Source organism: Mobula hypostoma, chromosome 3 (assembly GCF_963921235.1).
Source record: "Mobula hypostoma chromosome 3, sMobHyp1.1, whole genome shotgun sequence".
Taxonomy (NCBI): Eukaryota; Metazoa; Chordata; class Chondrichthyes; order Myliobatiformes; family Myliobatidae; genus Mobula; species Mobula hypostoma.
Window position 1 is genome coordinate 88,312,867 of NC_086099.1, and position 17,391 is coordinate 88,330,257.

The window sequence follows — 17,391 nt, forward strand, 5'->3', positions numbered from 1 at the left end:
GTTCACAGTTAGTTGTTGATACCAGCTTGTTACAAATGGCTCAAGATTTTATATTATTCAGTCTGGAGCAAATAGAAGAATCAAACAATACCTCTTTTATTGGAATAGTCTCTTAAAAACATGGATTATTAATCAAAATCTCAAAAACCTTTTTAAGGCTAAGGTGGTCATCTAAAGTTAGATGGGGTGGCGTTCACTGCACCGTTCATGACATCTAGCAACAGTTAAATGCAGCATCTCACTGAAATGTAATTTTACTATAAAAGACCTAAATTTGCAAAAAATGTAGGATTTTATTAATTTTAGATCAAAGCTTTGGCTGAATTATTGGTTGGAAATTATATCATGTTATCCCAAGGAAACACCGGATTTGAGCTTGAAGCTGTCTGTATTTAAAGCTAACTATCTTGATGCATATTATTAAAAGTCTGCACTTGTACATTCTGCCTCAATTTAAGATTTTTTTTAAAGAAAACACATTTCTGCTTGGCTTTGATCGTTATAAATGCCCATGTATCTTAAAGCCCATTTGTTTAACTTGTATAATTGTCATCTTTAAATTTTGCAATCATACCATGGGGCAGCGCTGTACTCTTTCCTTAGAAAATTGCTTATACTTTCCACAGTTCCTTTCCGAAAAGTTTTGGAAATGGCATGCATGTCCTGTCTGTGATAACTTGATTGACATTTTTGAATCATGCTAGTTGCATTAGCACTTGAGGGAGGGAAGCCTTTGTCAACAAATATTGATCATTTAATTTCAGTGTTTTGATGGACTGCTGGATGGAACACTCAAATTTAATTTCACATATATTTTTGGAAACAGTTTTGGGTAACTACCAAGCAATTTAATGTGTTTTCCACCAACTCTGCCTAGCATCATGGCAATCACTTCCCTCAACTCAAAAATTAAATTGCTCTTAAGGCTGGCACTGGCTCTATCCAAACAAAGCACAAGTTACTGTACATGCAGTACTTAAATTTTGAGAAGACTTTGGACTCCCAACGAATAGTTTTTGTTTCTCTGACCCTTTGTAATTTAATTTTTTGTTCATTGATTTTGGAACTCCAGAAGATTTCATATTGACCCCAAGGTCCAGGGTCTGTCTGGAGGATTTAATCTTCCTGCTTCCTCGTTACTAGTTATTCTTTGTTTGAAACCTCTTGTGAGTCTTCCATAAAATGGGTTCTTTTCCACTAACCTAATTTCCCTGTTCTTAAGTTTTGAATTAATTCATATTTCTGCTTTTTTTTTTGAAATGCTTACCAGAGATATGTTGAAGCACGGGTAAGATTTTCTTAAATAGCCATCACAAACGTCTTTCCTGAACAAATAACATTAGTTATGTGTTATCTGAATGTTATTTGGAGCTTTTTAAAAACAGGAAAAGATAGCTGGGTCTAAAAGCATCAGACTGTTGTACTGCACTGTGGCGTTTTCAATAAGATAGGGTGCAGTCCTTGAAATGGTGAAGTACAACTACAGTATTGTCACATAAATTAACATGATGAATTTGGATCCCTTTGCCTGATTGCCCTGTATTTAGTTTGAAGTGATTCCAAGTTTAAATTTTCTTTTTCGAGCTGCACTTTCTAGTTTGTTAGACAAAGATGGATTTTCAAAATTGAAGAACCATGTTTTGCTTATATTGTTATAATATCCACAACAATCGCAGCTGAGCATTGCCTCTAACAGATTATTTGTGCTCCTGCAACTATCTAGTCTCAACAATGTTGGGTGCTAGGTGCTCAAACTATGTAATATTCTTTCTAATTTGCTCAAAGTTGGCTTGCGTGTAAGAACACTAGGATGTAATGGTGTTGAACTCCGTAAGTAACAGAAGATAAGAGCGGGCCCCTCAGTCTTGCCCTCCTGTTCAAGATAATCATGACTGATCTATCCCAGTCCTCAATTCCTTTGTGCTGGCTTCCCCAGGCCCTCAATACCATGAATGTTCAAAAATTGTTTTGAACAAATCTTAAAAAAAAAAATTCTTAATTGCATTTCTGTAGTGGAAATTTAAATTACTGATTTAATAGTTGTGAGTTGATGCTGATTAACAATTACTTGTAAAATGTTTGTTTCTGCTACGTCATTGTGCAACTTGTGTATATCCTTGAGGATATAGTATATTTTTTGATAGCGGTACTTCATTCAGTATTTGAAAACTGTTTGGGCACAAGCATAGTGGCATTCCAATGTATGATCAGCACAACAGATAGGGTGTTTCCAATTCTTAAGCAGTTGTTTGAAGAGGGAGCAAATGAAGTCCATTTAATATAAGACATGTACATTCTTTATAATTTCTGAAGGATTACGGTAAGTGCATAGTAAAGCTCCAGTGCCCTATTAGCTTTGTGGCCTAGGTGGTGCACCTATAGATTTTCTGGATTTTGAGTATTTATAACTATTAATACCACACGTGTACATTTTTCTGGATGTTGCACACAAGAATAAATTTTCCAGTGAACTGGATCAGCTTCAGGAAAGAAAAGGAAATGGGAGCTGAATGAGTTTAAAGGAAGTTTGTGAAGCAGGGCCCCATTGAACCAGATGCTGTACCATTAGGTTTCTGAACAAACAACTAACAGGTTATTGGGGTTTTTACTCAACATCAAAAGCAAACAAAGCCAATTTCAAAACAACTGAATAAGATGACCATGGGTTCATAGTCATAGTCATACTTTATTGATCCTGGGGGAAATTGGTTTTCGTTACAGTTGCACCATAAATAATAAATAGTAATAAAACCATAAATAGTTAAATAGTAGTATGTAAATTATGCCAGGAAGTAAGTCCAGGACCAGCCTATTGGCTCAGGGTGTCTGACCCTCCAAGGGAGGAGTTGTAAAGTTTGATGGCCATAGGCAGGAATGACCTCCTGTGACGCTCTGTGTTGCATCTCGGTGGAATGGGTCTCTAGCTGAATGTACTCCTGTGCCCACCCAGTACATCATGTAGTGGATGGGAGACATTGTCCAAGATGGCATGCAACTTAGACAGCATCCTCTTTTCAGACACCACCGTGAGAGAGTCCAGTTCCATCCCTACAACATCACTGGCCTTACGAATGAGTTTGTTGATTCTGTTGGTGTCTGCTACCCTCAGCCTGCTGCCCCAGCACACAACAGCAAACATGATCGCACTGGCCACCACAGACTCGTAGAACATCCTCAGCATCGTCCGGCAGATGTTAAAGGACCTCAGTCTCCTCAGGAAATAGAGACGACTCTGACCCTTCTTGTAGACAGCCTCAGTGTTCTTTGACCAGTCCAGTTTATTGTCATTTCGTATCCCGAGGTATTTGTAATCCTCCACCATGTCCACACTGACCCCCTGGATGGAAACAGGGGTCACCGGTATCTTAGCTCTCCTCAGGTCTACCACCAGCTCCTTAGTCTTTTTCGCATTAAGCTGCAGATAATTCTGCTCACACCATGTGACAAGGTTTCCTACTGTAGCCCTGTACTCAGCCTCATCTCCCTTGCTGATGCATCCAACTATGGCAGAGCCATCAGAAAGCTTCTGAAGATGACAAGACTCTGTGCAGTAGTTGAAGTCTGAGGTGTAAATGGGGAAGAGAAAGGGAGACAAGACAGCCCCTGTGGAGCCCCAGTGTTGCAAGCGCACGTACTGTGGTCTGCCAGTCAGGTAATCAAGAATCCATGACACCAGGAAAGCATCCACCTGCATCGCTGTCAGCTTCTCCCCCAGCAGAGCAGGGCGGATGGTGTTGAATGCACTGGAGAAGTCAAAAAACATGACCCTCACAGTGCTCGCTGGCTTGTCCAGGTGGGCATAGACACGGTTCAGCAGTTAGACGATGGCATCCTCAACTCCTAGTCAGGGCTGGTAGGCTAACTGGAGGGGATCTAAGTGTGGCCTGACCATAGGCCGGAGCAGCTCCAGAACAAGTCTCTCCAGGGTCTTCATGATGTGGGAGGTCAATGCCACCGGTCTGTAGTCATTGAGGCTGCTGGGGCGCGGTGTCTTCGGCACAGGGATGAGGCAGGACGTCTTCTACGGTACAGGAACCCTCCGGAGCCTCAGGCTCAGGGTGAAGACATGGCGAAGTACTCCACATAGCTGAGAGGCACAGGCTTTGAGCACCCTGGTGCTGACACCATCCGGTCCTGCAGCCTTGCTTGGGTTGTTCTTTCTCCCTCACCACCCCACCTCACTAAATTCACTAGTGCATCATGTTGATTATCTTCCAGTAGCACAGTTTAGGATATCTTACTCTGTTAGTGTTGGCATATAAATCCATCTTTTTGATAATTCATCACATTCGTGCTCCATAAGTGTTGCATTAGATCTTTTCAAGATGTGATCTGGCCAAAGGACTCTGCATTTTGAGCACATCGTGTACTGTTGTGGCTGTATAGTTCAATGCTTGTTGACATGTCTCTGTTAATTATATTTGTTAAGCAATCACGTTTGTTAAGGCAATCTAAATGACCTGCTTCCTTTAATAGAGCACATTAAACCAAAGTATCGGAACACTACAGATCATAGCAACAGGTTTAAAGGTAAATCATTTGGCTTCTGTTATTGTGTTTTAATTAGATTTTTTTTAAGTTGCATTTTCTTATTGGCACTTGTGTTTTGCAACCTGTTCTGGATTGTACAATAATTGAAAAGGCTGAATTTTTGACCCTGTTGAAGCTAAGATGGCCACATTTACTGACTTGTGTTAATTTTCCCTAGTGGGTATAAAACGGTTCCTTGTCCCAACTTCCATTTGATTGCTTATGGTTTTCAATTTTGAGTGGTGTGGAAGAACTCACTTGTAACCTGTCTATGATAAGTAATTTAAGTTGGGAATGCTGATAATAAAATTTATACCCTTCCATTTATGAAAATACAGTTTGCTTCGCTGTGTGTGTGTGTGTGTCTTCCAAGTTCAGCTGATCCTGTCTAGCATGCACAACAGTCAATGTTGCATCTTAAATTTATCTGCTCCAAGAACTTTGTCAAGTGCAGGAATCAACAGATTTGGAGTTGACATAGTTTAGGATCCATGTTCATTGTTCACAGTAGCCGTTCAGTGTTATTTCCTGTTACTGCCCTGCAGGTGAAAGTGGATAGTATAATTGCAGCTGTTGAATCTGCTCAGTATCTAATCCACCACAATGGCACTGAGATTGTAAAACAGGTAATAAATTCTTTACCGTTTAGTAGAGTATATTCCCCTCAGTTTATGCAGAGAACGTAATCTGCTTCGTGTGACAGACGGCATATCTGAAATGCATTCTTCTCTCCAGGAAATCTATCATTTCATCAAGACTTTGATTGGCTACTTCACAGAATATTTAGATTGGGCAAAGGATGTTGTAAGTATTGCCAGGCTTTTGGTATAACTTTGTTTTGAATATGTTATGTCTAGTTAGTTATCCATCCAGTATAATTTCAATGTTAAATAAATGCAACTGAAAAATGAGTGCAAGATATATTTCAAAGTACTGAAATAAAACAGTACAGAAATACTCAGCAGGTCAGATGTCTGTGGAGAGAAAAACAATTAATGCTTTAGGCCAATGGCCATTTCTGCTGAATTAAAAAGTCATATTAATTTGTTATTGGCCAACGAACGGTCACCCATCGCACAGTGCTGACTATCATGATCTAGTTAATCTCTCTCCTTCCACCACCACAGTTTTGATGTCCATGCACCCATTATGGATTTGCCTCTCCTAAAATGCATTGTAACAATGATGTATCCCTTTCTCAATCTTCCAGTGCTATCCATTTACTGTGCTCTTTTTGCCCTCAACTTCCTCTACCACAGTCCCTTCAAAAAATGTCTAAAACTGGCCAGTTGTCCAATCTCAGAGGCCTTGGCTACCCAAACATATGTATATCCTTGTGACCCCATTCCTATCTTGTTTTTTTCAAAATGGACACCCTCATTACCTTTAAGTACTGAAGAATCCATTCTTCATATTCATTGCTCAAGGCTTGCTTTTCCCCTTGTATCTGATGGCCTTCTCTATGCTCTGTTGGTAATGGTATACCCAGTTACCTGGTTCCATTATTTTTAACTTGCCAGAACACATGGAAATTGTGGGAGTTTGCCAGCAAGTGACAGTCAGATTTCAGTCCATGCTAATGCACTTCCTTCAGTACTTTGGATTCCAGGCCTTGCATAGGTCGCCTAGCAACGGATACAGACAGACAGGTCTTGCATAATCCTCTAATGTGACACCTTGTCAAATGCCTAATGGAAATTTAAATATACTGCATCTATACTTTCCCCTCTATCAACTCTCCCTGTTAAATTCTCAAAGATTTTAAGAAAATTTATCAAACATGATTTACTATTTATAAAATCATTGATTATGTGAGTATCAATGAAATAATCTGGCCCAGCCAGAACAGTGTCCAACTTTCTATACTTTCTCCCAACCACCAAAACATATCTAGACTTTCTTTGTAGCTTGCTGTAATTAGTGAGGCCACTTGTACAAAGAGTCAAAATCATTAAAGAGCAATGAATTTAGTTGGGAAAAGTGGAATTAATTTTTCTCAAAATGTACATTCTGTTTTACAGCTGAACAATGAAGTTGCGATCTGTAAGCCAGTCGCTAACGTGGTGGATGCAGTTGATATGATACTTTGCGGTTTTATAGTGGATTCCGTGGTAAAAGAAAAAATCCTCTATTCTTGATGCTATTCTTGGGCTTTTCTCTACATGATGAGTTTGACTGTCTGAAAATAACTGTTTTCTTTATTTTCTTTTAGAATGGATTTTGGTTTAGTCTTGGTTGCTGTACGATATTTCTAATTCCAAGTATTATATCTGCTGTGAAGCTGGCCAAATTCTATCGACGAATGGATACAGAGGATGTATACGATGAGTAAGTATGTTAAGAAATTTGTAGAAGTTATGTCTTTGTTCTTAATGTTTTTCTACATTTGTAAATACAAGGAAATATATACAAAATTTCTAATTGGGATTATTATGAAAATTATTTTTCAATGCATTAGCATTTCAAAAAATTCATTTTCCATGTAATTTTGTTGTTCAATGAATAGGGTGATTTGGGAAAATTATTACTAGATTCAGCTGCCCAATATACAGGAAACAAGTTCTTTAAAATTTTGTAACTACACAACTAAGCGAATGAGACATGAACAGCTATTCTCGGATCTTGATTGGTGTGCTTGTTCTGTAAATTGGGTAACATAAATCAAGTGTCTTTATTCAGGGATGACTGAGCAGAACAGTTGCTGTTTTGTTTCCTAATTGAGTTTTTTTTTTGTCGTAGTGAACTTTTCTTGTATTGGACAAAAGTAGTGTCTGCAAAACTAGTCTTCTCCCACCTTATTCTTGTTTCTCTTCAATTTCATTTCTTACCTCTTTTTATAAATGTAGAGAATTAATTTGAACTTTCAATTGATTTACTAATTGTTAGAATCTAAATCCTACATATTCCTTTTCTTCTTTACAGTTCCTCTGTCTCAGGGACTTGGCATTTTACTTTGTGATAACCATTGATACCCTTTCCACTTTCAGTTAAAATTTTTTATTTGGGCATTCATTACTGCTTTCAGTCACAGGTCAAATGAAAGTTGGAAAAGTTTTACGCCTCTTAATTTATGATCACTAATTTTGTTCTTGTTTCTTGCATAAAATTTAAATGCCAGTGACCAGAGTTGATGTAATTCAAATGTATAGCACCCAATAAAATGAGCACATGGACATTGTTCTTGGCAAAAATATAAGCACTACTTTAATTTTTTGTGTTCATATTAATAATATTCCCATTTTTACTCCTGTGTAGCACTGAGAATATACCCATGAAAATGTAAGAATTTGGTTTAACTGGTGAACCTTTGGGTGTCAATTTCTAAGTCTAACAGGGCAATAATTTGTAAGCTGAGTTGCACTTGTGGCATTGCATGGAATTGTGGGAATGCAGTGGTGTATTAAACTAACTTGAATTTAATTTGAATGCAAAATACTTGAGAACTTTTTTTGGTGAGGGAGGAGAGAATTGATCAAAGCTATTGCTTAGTGCAGTTTTGTTTGCATAAATGCCTGGAATTATTTTTGCTTGTGTTATAGATAAAGCTGTATATAAGTATTAACAGCTTTTTATTAAAATACCTTTTTTGCAGTGTATTTAGGGTCAATTTAGGTATTTTGTAATTCAAGATAATACTATGGATATGAAAATGGAAGAAGCTACAGTTATAGCTTTGTTTTGAAATGAATTTGAGATAGATTTAGCAATGCAGCCATACTTCATTTTTCATTTTACTTCATGCAGTTCAAAATATAAAGAACAATCTACATTGATATCCCAAGCTTTGATTTTGTTTTCCCTGTGCATATTCATCTTTTGTTGCAGTTTGGAAAATGGTAGTAATGGTTATCATAATGAGCATTCACATGATATTCAAAGTCCAGTTTTAATAAGGTAAATGCCTTGGAGTGAATCTATGCATGCTATATTTTTCCTTGAGATACAGATTTATCTATGATCACTGCAGACGTTTCTTTGCTCAACCTAGTTGCAAAAAGTCCTAACATTTGCATGTTTTGAGAACACTAACCGGCATGAATACATTGATTAAAAGAAAGTATAGCCACGGTATAATGATCAATCAATTTACCTTGCTCCAGAGCAAATAGAATTGATTACTTTAACATAAATATGAAATGGATGATATATAGTTTACAAACTAGTATTCCTTTCACATTAGAATTTGTTTTTGTCCTGTAATCTCACAAAAATAAAAATTGTATTAATGAAAGGTCTATGGCACCATGATTGCTGTGTCGGGAAGAAGAGGTAGGAATTTAAATGTAGATATTATGTGTAAGGATTTCTTTATTGAATGATCTAAAAAGATAAACTGTCGGACATGCTTTCAGCACGCATCATAAGTTGTGACTTTTATGGCTTCATGTCAACATGAATGTTTTGTCAAGGAGATTTTTAGATGAAAAATCATTACTGTGTGACCAACAAGTTTTCAGGATTGTTCCATTCTGGTTAACAGACGTCTTTGGTAAATTACTCTGGAGAGCTGGAATTTCAGATGTGGCTGGTTTCAGTGAACAAGTTCAAGGCCTTGTATTTACCAGCTCCTCTGGTGGGTTACAGAGGGAAGGAAGAATTGTTTTGCTTGTAGTACATTTGGAATTTGATGGAAATCAAAAATGTATTTTGTGCATAGAACATTGGAAGGGTTACGTACCCAGTCTCCCAGCCCAGGTGAAGGATCTTGACCCAAAACATAACTGTCTACTTTCTTCTATGAATGCTGCCTGACCTGCTGAGTTCTTCCAGTATCTTGTGTATTGTGTTCCCTATTGTTTCTGACAAATCAGGTATATTCAAACCTGATGGTAATTATTTCTATGGTTCTGGATAGTAACCATATTTCCAAATCTTTAGTTTTATTAGGGAAGCCTGTAGGATATGAGTGCATTTTCTTAATACCCGTTTTTATTACTTGTAGAGCTGAGTAGATTTTTCTGTACATAAAGCAGATTTTTATGTCTGAGTTTTGGACTAATTTGAGCAATGAAGAATTGTGAATATGTTTTGGATTTAAATAATTTAGTTAACTATAGTTCCAAAACTGGGTAGCTTGAGTTACTACAAAGTTCCAAGTAAATTTATTATCAAAGTACATGTCATCATATACAACCCTGAGATTAATTTTCTTGCAGGTATATTTAATAAATCCAATAATCATAATAGAATCAATGAACGACCACTCAAAAAGGTGGACAGCCAGTGTTCAACAGACAACAAACTGTGCAAATACAGAAAGAAAGGGGGAAAAATAATAATAAATATTGAGAACATGAGATGAAGAATCCGTGAAAATGAGGTCATAGGTTGGGGGAACTGTTCAGTGATGGGGCAAGTGAAGTTGTGTAAAAAAAAAAAAAAAATGTGGCAACTGTCCAAGTTTAACCAGTACTTTTAGCTTTACATGAAATATCATTAGACATTTGAAGCAAATTCTAGGATGTAGACTGGTGATGAGTCATTTCAGGGAATGGATATTTGTAAACCTGTTTCCTTGATTTGAATGAGTGCAGTTTGTGTATAAGCACCAAGCTCCAATCATGTCAGGCAGCATCTATTGAAAAGAGTAAACAGTCGACGTTTTGGGCTGAGATGCCTTAGCCTGAAAGGTCAACTGTTTACTCTTTGCCATCAATGCTGCCTGACCTGTTGAGTTCCTCCAGCATTTTGTGTGTGTTGCTTTGGATTTCCAGCATCTGTAGATTTTCTCGTGTTTGTGATTTAAGTTCCAATCATTTTCTTACTATATTAGAGCATGCCAGTTGAGTTTCATAAGATTTGTATATTTAATATTTTATGCTACTCTGCTGATATTTTAAATGCTTTTAAATACTGGTCAAAGATGTGCAAGCAATTCTTTCAAAATACCATTGCAGAAATACAAATTCATCACTTCTGTAATGACTTGTCTCAAATTCGGTATTTTTTTTGAATATATAGTCACTTCCATTTGAACTAAGAGCAGAATACTGAAGAATACATGCTTGCACAGCCTCAAAAAAGGAATTAAATACCTTTTGTTTAACAGATGCTGTAAATACCTCTTGTTTAATTGCTTCTGCGTTTTTATTTTGTGACAATAGCACTCCACTATATGATACTTTGACCAGATTTCCCAGAGCTTCAGCCCCTCCAAAGCTTTCTGGTTGGTGAGACACTCCTGTCTTTGGGGTTGTTAAGGTACTGGATATAGTATATTTTTACGTTTTTTCTTAAGATGCTGTGAGACGGCGTGATATATATCTATTCATGACCTAAGTACTGTACGAACAGTTATGTGTGAAGTGCAGAAAATTAAGTTCCTATAAATGGCAATGTGAAAACATCCAGATAATCTGTACTTTAATGTTGATTGAGATATAGAAGAGGACTACAACAGTACTGTGTTGTAAAGGCTTTCTGTGTCTAAAGAGCAACTTGGCTGTCCGGTATGATATTTGATGTAAAACAAATTTCCTGCAAACTTGTGGGCTAGTGACAGGTATTCCTGAAACAGTACAAGTGCCATATAAAAGGCATCTAATGTAACCAATAGTCAATATAGAGACCCTATGCCTTATTATGGTGATCTGACTATTTTGAGGACCTATCTATGCCAGAGATGGAGGGATTTGGGTTTGTATTATTGTTACAGCCTCATTGATCTAGGATGCTTCTTTACCTGCTTATCCCCGCACTCATGTTTATTTACCGACTTGACTTGCTTTGGTCCTGGTATCACCCACTATTGGATTAAGTCTAGGCTGGGGTCTCACTAAATGTTTGAGAATGCTGGGTGGTTGTGGGTGGGGACAGTTGGAGAAGGTGGGGTTGGAGAGGCTGGCGACAGAGGTTGTAGGAGGAGGATGTGAGGGAGACTGCAACTTTGCTAGTACCTCAAGCCCGGTTGTACGTAATGCCATTTGGCCGACCAGGTGCACTGACGTATTGTTGGCACTACTTGGATCACTGATCGAGAGCTATCTGTCAGTGCAAGGGCTGGAATTACTGTGGGGCCCATAGGTACATGAGGAGCTTAGCAATGCCACTAAGTCTCAGGGCAAACAGCATGTGGTGAGCCTGCAGTAATACAGACAACTTCCTGCAGGGAAATCAAATGTCATTGCAGGCAGGCCATCTGCAGGTCTGGCCTGTGGAAGCAGGTGCAACTGGGTAAGCAATGGTTCAACAATGCTCCCCTCACCTCTGCCCAGCAATGTGACCTTTGTTCCTGGGATAATGCAGGCACCCCTACCATGGGTGTTGACAAGAAATCATGGCCCATCACTTGACTGTTACAAATGGCATGATGGGATCTAATAGGCCTTCAGGACTGATGGCGTATGGTTTAATTTCTCATCTGAAAGGTGACACCTCTGACAATGTAAGGATTCCATTGTACTACACCCAACCTTGTTGTTCAGTCATTACCTTAATGATTGTTTATTTGCCATAGGACTGAAAACCCCAAGCATCTGATTGGGAGATGAGAAAAATATTCATTGAGCTAAAACTGACTTAAATTAAGGAATTGCAGTTCAGTGTATCCTCCAAGCCAGAGATTCCCAACCTGGGATTCATGGAACTCTTGCTTAATGGTATCGGTCCATGACATAACGAAGATTGAGAATGCCTTAATACAGAATGTTCTTGAGCAGTCAGACTTCAAATTCAAAGGAATAAATTTTGAAGGGAGACTACAAAATCCTGTCACTATTATTGCTGCTTTCTTTCCTTATCAATAGGAATAGTTTTAATAGAATTGTTAAAATTAAAACAAAATCTTTAAATTAAAATTCATCATGGTCAACTTTCTTCAATTTTTCCTTCTGCTAGTTTCAAGCCCAACTAGAATCTAACATGATTCCCCTAACTTTCTAGTACCAGTACCAACAAGACACTGTGCTGTAGAAATGTTTTGAGTGGTTTAACTTTAGCCAGGAATCTGTTGTATATTAACAGGACTATTGTGGGCCAGAGGAGGGAGAAAATCTTTCTGCATCACTTGAGAATTCTTCATTTTGAGCCATTCTGTTGTTTATTTACAGTTAAGTCTAATAAGCCTGTGTGATGTGCAAGCAATATTTCTTTCAAGACCTTAAGTGTGATATTTCTGTAACTTCCACTACTTCAAAAATGAACTAAACTTGTTTTAGAACTCACCCTTATTATATGCTTTAGACCCTTTGCATGTGCAGAATTATTGCACCTTATTCAAAAATATAATGAATGTCACCTGTTTCCTGCCTTTCAAAACTAACTTTAATTATTTCTTCCAGGAACTTCCAGTGGATTTGAAACATTACCTAATTCAGAGGTGTGACATGTTTCTGGCTCGCATGCTTTAGGGTGTTCTTTTCTATTAACAAATTTTGCTCATTATTGATTATCAGATTATCAGTCAGTGGTTGAACTCTTCAAGTGATATCCACATTCAACATTTTGCTGTTATTCACTGTTAGATTTGTTAAGTACTGTGTTTATATTTAGGAAGATATGAAGACCTGAGCAGTACCAGTATTTCCATCATGTTCCACACTTGTATGTCACTTGATCATACACTTGTTTTAAATCAGTTGATTAGTATATCTGTTAATATATTAGTGGGTCACGATATGACCTTGTACATAGTGACAAATGGCTTTGGGTGTTTGAATTGAGCTCACTGGGAAGGATAGATTTTGTGCATTCCATTTAATGCCTTTGCAACAAAATTATTTTCTCATTGATGTCATAAAATATCATTGAATGATAATAATGTTCTAAAGGAGAATCTGAATTTTTTTCATCATTATGCTTTGTATATTTTTTCTTCTTTAAAAATGAATAGCCAGGTGTTGCCTGAGACAGAAACTATGCATAAAACTTTCTCCCTATTTTGTCTTGAATCAGTCTGCAAATGTTATCCAGCAGTGTTGACTCCCCTCCTTCTCTGCGGCTCATCATCCTGTAGATTCCTCCTTTATAGTAGAAGGCAGTGGATTTCTTGAAGTTCAGACCTGTAAAATCTTTTGTGCCATGTAAAACTGCAGTTTGTTGTATTCAGATCTATTCTAATAATGCAAATATTTGACTTGCTGAAACTTAGTATTTTGTAATTCAACATGATCACTGTCATTAAAAATGTAGAAACATTTATGGGTCAACATTAATTTGGCTATCTAAATGTCAGACTTTTAACAAGTAAGATTCTTATGAAAGAAGATTTTCACTGAACTGAATAGAGAAGATTTTTTGAAGTGTAATAGCTACAGTGTGGAAAACATTAATTGTATTCAGTTTAACCATTTACATTTCTTTCTGACATTGTAGCAGTGTAATGGAATATTGGTAGATGAACTGGACAGCTGCTTGAAGGTACGTTTCTTTACTACCTTTGTAATTATGCAAAATTACGCTTTCAGTTTTAAAGTATTACTAAAAAATACAGATGAATATCAACAAAAGTTTTTTCCTAATTCTTTCGTGGTGTCCATTTTAAAAAATAATGCAATTAGATACTTAATGCTTTTAATGGAATTTTGAGCTAAGAGGTACTTTATTGCAGTACATATTTTCAGGACAATGAACTGTGAAAACCATTCTTGCTCTTTTCGGGCACTTGGAAGAAAAGTTTGACTTTTTTGTTCACTTAAGATGTTTCACTTTCTATTAATTTCCTTTTCTCTCTTTATGAAATAGTATAATTTCAAAAGCTGCCTAAAACAACAGACTATTTTTCAGTTCATAGAAATCAATGGCAAGACCAGCATTTTTAAATTATTATTATTATCAGAATCAGGTTATGTCCAGCAGCATGTCATGAAATTTGTAAACTTTATATCAGCAGTACAATGAAAGGAATGATAAATATTGAGGCAAAAAAACTGAGTTATCTTAAGAGTGTGTGTGTGTGTGTGTGTGTGTGTGTGTGTGTGTGTGTATATGTGTGTATATATATATATATATATATATATATATATACACACACACACACAGGTGTAGGTGAAACTACCAACAATATGCTGATGGGTAGGCATTTGCAGGATTTAGACCCAGTGAGGTAATTCAATTCTAAATCAAGATGGAGCAGGAATGAAGGTGGTTTTCCCGTATTCCCACTGCTTGATGTTAAGCTTTTAGTCTCCTGTTGGAGCTGTATTAATGAACATGTAAGTGTAAAATATTCCATTGTATTCCTGTCTAGTGTTGTAGATAGAAAATTTTGTTTTCAGAAATGGGAAATAGTTTCTGGAGCTGGATATACTGCAATGAATGACTGTGTGTCATGTTTCAATTGTCACTTGTGCTGTTATTCTGGCCTTGATGATACTGCAGTCAAGTGCCAAGGATAGGTGGCTAACACCATCATAGTTGGAGATGGTCTTTGCCTAGCACTTGTGTAAAGTTAATGTCTTATAAGGAATGCCTCAAGTTTTGGCTCAGTTAATCTGCAAGCAGTCTTATCTGTTTCATTTTCTGTGGAGATTTGAATGGAACTAAATATTATGTGATCAACTGCATGCATTGATCTGACTGTGATGAGCGGAAAGCTCGTGAAGAAATGGGTTAGTTTGAGTCTACAAACCTGCTTGTATATTTATTTAGAAATCAGCTATTTATAACTATCGCATGTGATTGGCCCAGCAGCTGTGGGGTTTCTTGTGTGTTGTGTGAGTAAACAATTCAGGTAAATTTAACCTATTCAACTCGACTTTATGGAAGGAAGAAATTCTGTTGTAATGAAGTAAACTTTGCAGCTTTTCAATGAGCAATCTGCAGGACATTAATTTTACTCAGAAGCAGGTTTTCATGTTTTGATAATGATCTGATTTCACATCTTTGTTTTCTTTTGCCCATAGGAGGAGCTTCAGACATTTTGGTAGGCAAAGCAACAGTTTGAGAGTGGAAAGCCTTCAGATAATTCCAGTCCAGCCCGTCTCAGTCAATATGCACCTTATTAACCATGTGTAAGAGGTATTGGCAATAAATAATTGAAATATAGTGCACATAAAAAAGGCTATGGTCAAATGGTATCAGCATAATTAACATCTAAAGTCTTGCTCAATGATAGTTGAAGGACAGTCAGGCATTCTTTTTCCATATCCCAAACCCTTACTTTGTATACTTGTATTATTTTGAGTAGTTTTCAGTTGATTATTCCACAACATGCTGCTCTGATGTTTCAGTCTGTAGAATCATTTTCTTTTTGGCTTCATTATTACTTTAGCACTTGTACTAACAATTTTGTTATCTTTGAATAATTTGAACTCAAGTTTGTGATTTTGGATATTTTTGTGTAAAAGATTGGTAAATTAGCATTTTCTAATTTTTAATGTAGATTGTTTTGTATGCATAAACTGTGGATTGGATTATATATTTTGTGAAACTGAAATTTAGAAATGTTTAAATGTAACTATACTGTTGCAATTGGATTTCTACTATTATGTTGTATGGATAGATGTCCAAATTAATGGAGATTTCTTATGTGGGAAAAATAGTTTTATGAACCCTTTTGCTAAATGTGTTGAAAACCACTCTTCAAAAGCCTGCAGTGAACTATTCAAGACGATAAGGATACTTTTGCAATGTAGACCAATTGTTTCATTTCAAGATACTAATACAATGATGGAGCATTTGTAGTGAAATTGGTTAAAATATTAAGAATCTTTTTGTAGCCATATCCTCATTATGTGCACCAATTTAAAGGATACAGTATTCAAGGTATTTAAATGGGTTTCTCTGGCATTATGTAGTAACATTGTTTTCACTGGGTAGGATGTGCAAATTCTACATACTTCTAACTTAAAATTGAATTTGTAAATAATATTCAAAATTGTAGATTTATGGGATTTTCTCTATTTTGAATATTCAATAAAATGTCTTCATATTGGGTGGTGTTTGCAATGTCAGGTTGAGACAACTAAAGATGCAGATGTTTGACATTAAAGTGCCCGTTTTACACTGCATTACACAACAATAACAATTGGATCTCAAACTTGTTAGTTCCACCACCCCTCCCAGCTTCTCAAATGAATTCTGTATTGTGCAACTTTAGCTATTTACATTATTTGCTAAGTTGCCTGTGTCTCATACTGGAAGTAACATGAGCCTTTGCTGTTCTTCAGTCAAATTTTTCATCAGACGAGAGACTCTGGAGAGGCTACAACAAAATTGAGGCTTTGGGTGTCACCTTCTGTTCTGCCCAAAGGGTGTCACCTTTTGGGAACCTTCAGTTTCCCTCTGTTCTGCATGGATTTCTGATTGCATTTCTATCACTTAGTTATTAGCACATGCACAGAAAAGTTGCCACAACTGAGTATGTTGAGTGGGCATGGGCTCTGAAGCATGTTTCAGGTACACAGGGCAGCTTGTGCTGATATTCAGGGAGCTGACTAACACAGGGTCTTTTGACATAATCTTGTCATCATCTGACCTGATTACACTCTTCCTGGAAAGATGATGAAGCCATTAAGCTTTCATGGTGCTTCTGAATCCTTCTGCTATTAAGAACCATTCAAAATAAATTTTAGAAGTATTACACACGAGAAAGCTGCAGATGCAAGAAATCCAAAGCAATACACAGAATGCCGGAGGAACTTGTAGGTCAGGCAGCAAATCTGGAAATGAATAGAAAATGATGTTTTGGGCTGAAACCCCCAAAAATATTAAACTTGAATCACATACGAACTCTTAAACATTTTTAAATTAAAACTGCAACGAGCACAAACAGTTGAAATATACATAGTTAGCTTTATTTTTGTCATCCTTCCTTGCAGTCATGAAATGAGTGCATAATGTCTAACTTGGTGCAGGATCTATAAAAAAAAAATTTGCAACAGATTTGTGGTTTGCTACTGGACTTGATATGGAATCCAATAT

General features: G+C 36.8%; 1 protein-coding gene across 8 annotated transcripts in view; it reads left to right on the forward strand.

Annotated features, from left to right (window-relative positions):
* Positions 1-17,182, forward strand: part of LOC134344115 (prominin-1-A-like) — a 168,683-nt gene extending 151,501 nt beyond the window's left edge. Inside the window, exons 20-30 of one of the 8 annotated variants that reach the window (XM_063043405.1) lie at positions 4,477-4,530; positions 5,076-5,156; positions 5,266-5,334; positions 6,552-6,641; positions 6,743-6,858; positions 7,786-7,809; positions 8,356-8,424; positions 10,635-10,731; positions 12,810-12,847; positions 13,843-13,887; positions 15,372-17,182. In XM_063043405.1, coding sequence (XP_062899475.1) covers positions 4,477-4,530; positions 5,076-5,156; positions 5,266-5,334; positions 6,552-6,641; positions 6,743-6,858; positions 7,786-7,809; positions 8,356-8,424; positions 10,635-10,704 — 573 coding nt within the window. In that variant the 3' untranslated portion in view covers positions 10,705-10,731; positions 12,810-12,847; positions 13,843-13,887; positions 15,372-17,182. Of the gene's footprint in view, positions 1-4,476; positions 4,531-5,075; positions 5,157-5,265; positions 5,335-6,551; positions 6,642-6,742; positions 6,859-7,452; positions 7,748-7,785; positions 7,810-8,355; positions 8,425-10,634; positions 10,732-12,809; positions 12,848-13,842; positions 13,888-15,371 lie in introns of those variants that run through there. The other 7 variants (XM_063043406.1, XM_063043408.1, XM_063043407.1 and 4 more) reach the window with 7 other exon arrangements.
* The last annotated feature ends 209 nt before the right edge of the window (positions 17,183-17,391 follow it).